Here is a 6,501-nt window from a genome sequence, read left to right as displayed (position 1 = left end):
GGTCGCTTTGGAGCAGCAGTACATCGGAGTTACGGAGAAGAAAGCACTGAAACGGTTTCAGGTGATGAACGACATCGTCTACGAGAAGGTCATGGAGCACGCCGGGAAGAACCAGGTCCTGGTGTTTGTCCACTCCAGGAAGGAAACTGGCAAAACCGCTCGCGCCATTCGCGACATGTGCCTGGAGAAAGATACGTTGGGAAGCTTCCTGCGGGAAGGTTCAGCCAGTATGGAAGTCTTGCGATCGGAAGCTGAGCAGGTCAAGAACGCCGAACTCAAAGATTTGCTCCCGTATGGCTTCGCCATCCATCATGCCGGTATGACTCGCGTGGACAGAACCCTGGTCGAAGATCTGTTCGCCGATCGTCACATTCAGGTCCTGGTGTCCACCGCAACCCTAGCTTGGGGTGTCAACTTGCCTGCTCACACCGTCATCATCAAGGGAACCCAGATCTACAACCCGGAGAAGGGCCGCTGGGTCGAACTGAGCGCTCTGGACGTGCTGCAGATGCTTGGTCGAGCCGGTCGTCCCCAGTACGATACCAAGGGCGAAGGCATCCTGATCACCAACCACAGCGAACTCCAGTACTATCTTTCCCTGCTGAATCAGCAGCTCCCGATCGAGTCCCAACTCGTGTCCAAGATGCCCGACATGCTCAACGCCGAGATAGTCCTCGGAACCATCCAGAACGTCAAGGACGCAGTCACCTGGCTCGGGTACACCTATCTCTACATCCGCATGCTGCGTCAACCAACTCTCTACGGCGTCTCCTATGACGCGATCAAGGAAGATCCCCTTCTGGAACACTTCCGTGCCGATTTGGTCCACACCGCAGCCCTGCACCTGGAGAAGAGCGGTTTGATCAAGTACGATCGCAAGAGCGGACACTTCCAGGTCACCGAAATCGGACGCATTGCGTCCCATTACTATTGTACCCACGACACCATGCTAACCTACAACCAACTACTCAAACCGACCCTCAGCGAGATCGAGCTCTTCCGGGTGTTCTCCCTGTCCGGCGAGTTCCGCAACATCACCGTTCGCGAAGAGGAAAAGCTCGAACTCCAGAAGCTGATGGAGCGCGTCCCTATCCCGATCAAGGAAAGCATGGAGGAGCCCAGCGCCAAGGTCAACGTCCTCCTGCAAGCCTACATCTCCCAACTCAAGCTGGAAGGATTCGCCCTGATGGCCGACATGGTCTACGTGACCCAATCCGCGGCGCGTCTTCTCCGTGCGATCTTCGAGATCGTCCTCCACCGCGAATGGGCCCAACTCGCGGACAAATGTCTCACCCTGTGCAAGATGATAGACCGCCGCATGTGGCAAAGTATGTCTCCGCTGCGCCAGTTCCGCAAAATGCCCGAAGAGATCGTCAAGAAGATCGAGAAGAAGAACTTCCCCTGGGAGCGGCTGTACGATCTGGAGGCGAACGAGATCGGTGAACTGATCCGCGTCCCCAAACTGGGCAAAACCATCTACAAGTACGTGCACCAGTTCCCCAAGCTGGAACTGTCCACCCACATCCAACCGATCACGCGATCTACTCTGCGGGTTGAGCTCACGATCACCCCGGACTTCCAGTGGGACGAAAAAATCCACGGCCAATCGGAAGCCTTCTGGATCCTGGTCGAAGACGTCGATTCGGAAGTGATCCTCCATCACGAGTACTTCCTTCTGAAGGCCAAGTACTGCCAGGACGATCACCTGGTGAAGTTCTTCGTCCCGGTTTTTGAACCACTCCCGCCGCAGTACTTCCTGAGAATCGTGTCCGATCGTTGGATCGGCGCCGAAACACAACTCCCCGTCTCATTCCGTCATCTGATCCTGCCGGAGAAGAACCTCCCGCCCACGGAGCTACTTGATCTGCAGCCCCTTCCGATCAGTGCCCTTCGGGAGCCAAACTTCGAGGCGTTGTACGCGGACAAGTTCCCGCAGTTCAACCCGATCCAAACGCAGGTCTTCAACGCGGTCTACAACAGCGAGGACAACGTTTTTGTGGGCGCCCCAACCGGATCCGGTAAAACCACGATCGCGGAATTTGCCGTTCTGAGAATGCTGCAGCAGAACCCGCATGGTCGGGTCGTCTACCTGGTGTCGAGGGACAGTTTGGCCGAGTTGATTTTCATGGATTGGCACCAGAAGTTCGGGCAGCATTTGGGCTGCAAGGTTGTTAAGTTGACCGGTGAAACCGGAACGGACTTGAAGCTGATCGCCAAGGGACAGATCATCGTTACGACTGCGGACAAGTGGGACATCCTGTCGCGTCGTTGGAAGCAGAGGAAGAACGTCCAGAATATCCAGCTGTTCATCGTCGACGAGCTGCAGTTGATCGGCGGGGAGGAAGGTCCGGTCCTGGAAGTTGTGTGCTCTCGTATGCGATATATCTCTTCGCAAATTGAGAAACAGATCCGTATTATCGCGCTCTCAGCTTCTCTCTCGGACGCGAGGGACGTCGCCCAATGGTTGGGATGCAACGCGAACGCTACCTTCAATTTCCATCCGAGCGTTCGTCCGATCCCATTGGAGTTACACGTCCAGGATTCAACATTACTCACAACGCTTCGAGAGTGGCAGCCATGTCCAAGCCCGTCTACAACGCGATCACAAAGTTCAGCCCGCACAAGCCAGTGATCGTGTTCGTTTCTTCTCGCAAGCTAGCGCGCCTGACGGCGATCGACATTTTGACGTACTGCGCGGCTGAGGCTCAACCAAACCGGTTCTTCCACGCCGAAGAGGACGACATCAAGCCGTTCTTGGACCGTATGACCGACAAGACCCTGAAAGAAACTCTCTCACAAGGCGTTGCCTATATCCACGAAGGCTTGACGCCGTCCGATCACCGAATTGTGGAACAGCTGTTCGACTCCGGAGCGGTCCAGATCGCCGTTGTCACCCGGGATCTCTGCTGGGGCTTGAACATCTCCGCATATCTCGTGGTGATCATGGACACTCAGTTCTACAACGGCAAGAGCCATTCCTACGACGACTACCCAGTCACGGACGTCATGCAGATGGTCGGCCGGGCCAATCGCCCTCTGGAAGACGACGACGCCAAGTGCGTCCTGATGTGCCAGAGCTCCAAGAAGGACTTCTTCAAGAAGTTCCTCAACGAAAGCCTCCCGGTCGAGAGCCACCTCGATCACCGTCTGCACGATCACTTTAACGCGGAAATTGTCACAAAAACCATCGAGAATAAGCAGGACGCCGTAGATTACCTCACCTGGACGTTCCTTTACCGTCGGCTGACCCAGAATCCCAACTACTACAACCTTCAGGGCGTGACCCATCGGCATCTGTCCGATCACCTCTCGGAACTGGTCGAGAGCACCCTGTCCGACCTGGAACAATCCAAGTGCATCAGCGTCGAAGACGAAATGGACACGCTACCGCTGAACCTGGGAATGATCGCCGCGTACTACTACATCAACTACACCACCATCGAGCTGTTCAGCTTGTCGTTGAACAGCAAAACGAAGATCCGAGGCCTGCTGGAGATCATTTCGTCGGCGGCAGAGTACGAGGACGTCGTGGTGCGACACCACGAGGACAACATTCTGAAGAGTTTGGCCCAGAGGTTGCCGAACAAGCTGACCGGACCGAATGGAACGGCTCCCAAGTAAGTAGTTTCTTGGTTTATTTTTAAGTGTACTTTCGGGAAATTTCGAAATCTACTCGATTCGATTTCGAATCTACTCGATTCGATTTTGAATCTACTCGATTCGATTTCGAATCTACTCGATTCGATCTCGAATCTACTCGATTCGATTTCGAATCTACTCGATTCGATCTCGAATCTACTCGATTCGATTTCGAATCTACTCGATTCGGTTTCGATCTATCCGATTCGATTTCGATTCTATTTGATTCGATTCAAAATCCATTTGATTTGATTTAAAATCTATTTGATTAGATTTAAGAATCTACTCGATTCGATTTCGAATCTAATTCGTTCCGATGTCGAATCTATTCGATTCGATTTTGAATCTATTCGATTTATTTTGAATCGATTCGATTCGAATCTACTCGATTTGATTTTCGAAGCTACTCGATTCGATTTCGAATCTAACTCGATTCGATTTCGAATCTACTCGATTCGATTTCGAATCTACTCGATTCGATTTAGAATCTACTCGATTTGACTCGATTTGATTTCGAATCCACTCGATTTGATTTAGAATCTACTCGATACGATTTTGAATCTACTCGTTTCAATTTCGAATCAACTTAATCTGATTTTCATTCTAAATCGATTAAATTTCGAATCTACTCGATTCTATTTCGAATCTAATTCGATTCGATTTCGAATTCTATTTGATTCGATTCAAAATCTCATTTGATTTGATTTAAAATCTATTTGATTCGAATTTAGAATATTCATTCGATTTCGAATCTACTCGATTTGATTTTCCGAAGCTAACTCGATTCGATTTAGAATCTACTCGATTCGATTCGAATCTATTCGTTCCGATTTTGAAATCTATTCGATTCGATTTCGAATTTATTCGATTCGATTTTAAAATCTAATCCGATTCGATTGCGAATTCTATCCGATATCGATTACGAATCTATCCGATTCGATTTCGAATCTATTCGATTCGATTTCGAATCTATTTGATTAGAAATCGAATCAAAATCAACGTCTTCAATTCAATGGATTTTTCAATTTGATTTAGGGATTATACACTTAATCGATCTTTCGTTTTCCACTTCCAGATACAACGACCCCCATATCAAGACCAACCTGCTGCTTCAGGCCCCACCTCTCCCGTTCTACAACTGGGTGCCGAACTGCAAGGCGACACCGAGCAAAGTCTCGGCAAAGCCATTCGTCTCATCCAGGCCTGTGTCGACGTCCTATCCTCGAACGGATGGCTTTCGCCGGCCGTGGCCGCCATGGAGCTGGCCCAGATGTCACCCAGGCCATGTGAGCAAAGATCCTACCTGAAGCCAGTTGCCCGCACTTCAACGCGGACATCATCAAGCGCTGCCAGGAGAAGAACATCGAGACGGTGTTCGACATCAATGGAGCTGGACGACGAAGATCGCATCCGGTGCTTGCAGCTGAACGATCAGCAGATGTCCGACGTGGCCCGGTTTCTGCAATCGCTATCCGAACATCGAAATGACCTTCGAGGTGGTCGAAAAGGACCGCATCCACTCCGGATCGTCTGTCAATGTGGTGGTCAATCTGGAACGCGAGGATGATGTGACCGGACCGGTGATTGCGCCATTCTCCCGCAGGTAAGTTTCCACTGGCGATTGGCGCCGGCTCTCTGTAGCGATAAATCGACGGGAAGGCGCGTGGTTGATCGATCCTCCTACTACTGCCTGATCAATTGATCAATTGCTGGCTCATCAAGTTGTTGTTTTGTCAGTGGGCAAATCACATTCACCGAGCGCCCCGTTGTTGATTTGTTTGGAAACCGATTTGTACAAGCAAACAAAGATTCCGTGATTAGGGAGAGATGATGGTGGAGGATGCACGTAGCACATCCTGAAGGCCTTTTACGTATTTATTATTGATTCCGTTTCGTGATTCGGATTGCGGGGATCGTGTTTACCAACAATGCACAGTATTCATTCATCCCGGTTTTTGTTCCGGAATGGCTTCATAGCTTCATGCAAATGATCACTGGCGATCACGAGGCTGGTCAAAGATCGGTTGAACAAATATTTTTCTCGATGTGCATAATGAATTAATCCATTACAGGGATTCGGATTACTCCGAAATTTTTTCCATATCTCCATCTGTTACTCTTACAGATTTTACACAGATTCCTCCAGAAACTGTTCCAGGAAAATCTACAAAGATTTACTCGAAGAGATTCTAAATTGATTTTTTTCTGGGATTCTTCCAGTCATCCTCTTATGGGGATTCCTACAAGATTTCCTCATGAATTCTCCCTGGAATCACTCAATGAATTCCTCCAATGATTATTTCATGAAAACTATAAGAAACTCTTCGTTGAATCCCTCAATACGTTCTATCACGGATTCTTCATGAAGTTTCTCCATAAATTCCCTCCATAAATTTCATCCGAGGATTACTTCTGCTGACTTTTCCGAAGATTGCTCCAATAATTTATCAAATAGAATTCTTCATGGATTCTTCAAGAGTTCATTTGGGGTCTCTCATCATAAAATGCTACAGCAATGGATCATATAATTCCTCCAATTCCTATATTGATTTCGATAAAAATGCAGAGGATTCTCCAAGGTTGTTCAGAGATTCCTATATAATATTTGGTAGGATACTGTCCAGTATTTCGTTTGGTAATTTTAATAATTATTTTTTAGCTTTTTTTCTGGTCGCAAACAAGTTTTGTTGTATTATCTACCGGAATCCATGGTAGAATTAAGAACTGCACCAACGTTTTTCAACCGACTACAAAAATCTGTGAAGTTTACTATAATCTGGTAAAAAATCACTGAGCAGTGCAATAAATGTGACTATGTCCATAGTAAGAATCCACTACAAAGCATTGTATTTTCAATCCGTG

At 48.6% G+C, this 6,501-nt stretch overlaps 1 protein-coding gene across 1 annotated transcript; it reads left to right on the top strand.

The window, feature by feature from the left end:
- The first annotated feature begins 64 nt into the window (after positions 1-64).
- Positions 65-5,127, top strand: LOC110680567 (putative U5 small nuclear ribonucleoprotein 200 kDa helicase). Its single transcript, XM_021856352.1, has 4 exons — positions 65-2,345; positions 2,408-3,617; positions 4,715-4,885; positions 4,953-5,127. The coding sequence occupies exons 1-4, from the start codon at positions 65-67 to the stop codon at positions 5,125-5,127; spliced, it is 3,837 nt and encodes a 1,278-aa protein (XP_021712044.1).
- The last annotated feature ends 1,374 nt before the right edge of the window (positions 5,128-6,501 follow it).

The sequence above is a fragment of the Aedes aegypti genome, unplaced genomic scaffold (genome assembly GCF_002204515.2).
Source record: "Aedes aegypti strain LVP_AGWG unplaced genomic scaffold, AaegL5.0 Primary Assembly AGWG_AaegL5_hic_scaff_1587_PBJ_arrow, whole genome shotgun sequence".
Taxonomy (NCBI): Eukaryota; Metazoa; Arthropoda; class Insecta; order Diptera; family Culicidae; genus Aedes; species Aedes aegypti.
Note: the sequence above shows the minus strand (reverse complement) of the source record. Positions and strands in the feature narration are given on the sequence as shown.

Coding starts and splice junctions, on each gene's coding strand:
- LOC110680567 (XM_021856352.1), top strand. CDS start 65: ATGAACGACATCGTCTACGAGAAGGTCATGGAGCACGCCGGGAAGAAC. Junction 3,618..4,714: donor CCGAATGGAACGGCTCCCAA/GTAAGTAGTTTC, acceptor TTCCACTTCCAG/ATACAACGACCCCCATATCA. Junction 4,886..4,952: donor ACGGATGGCTTTCGCCGGCC/GTGGCCGCCATG, acceptor ACCTGAAGCCAG/TTGCCCGCACTTCAACGCGG.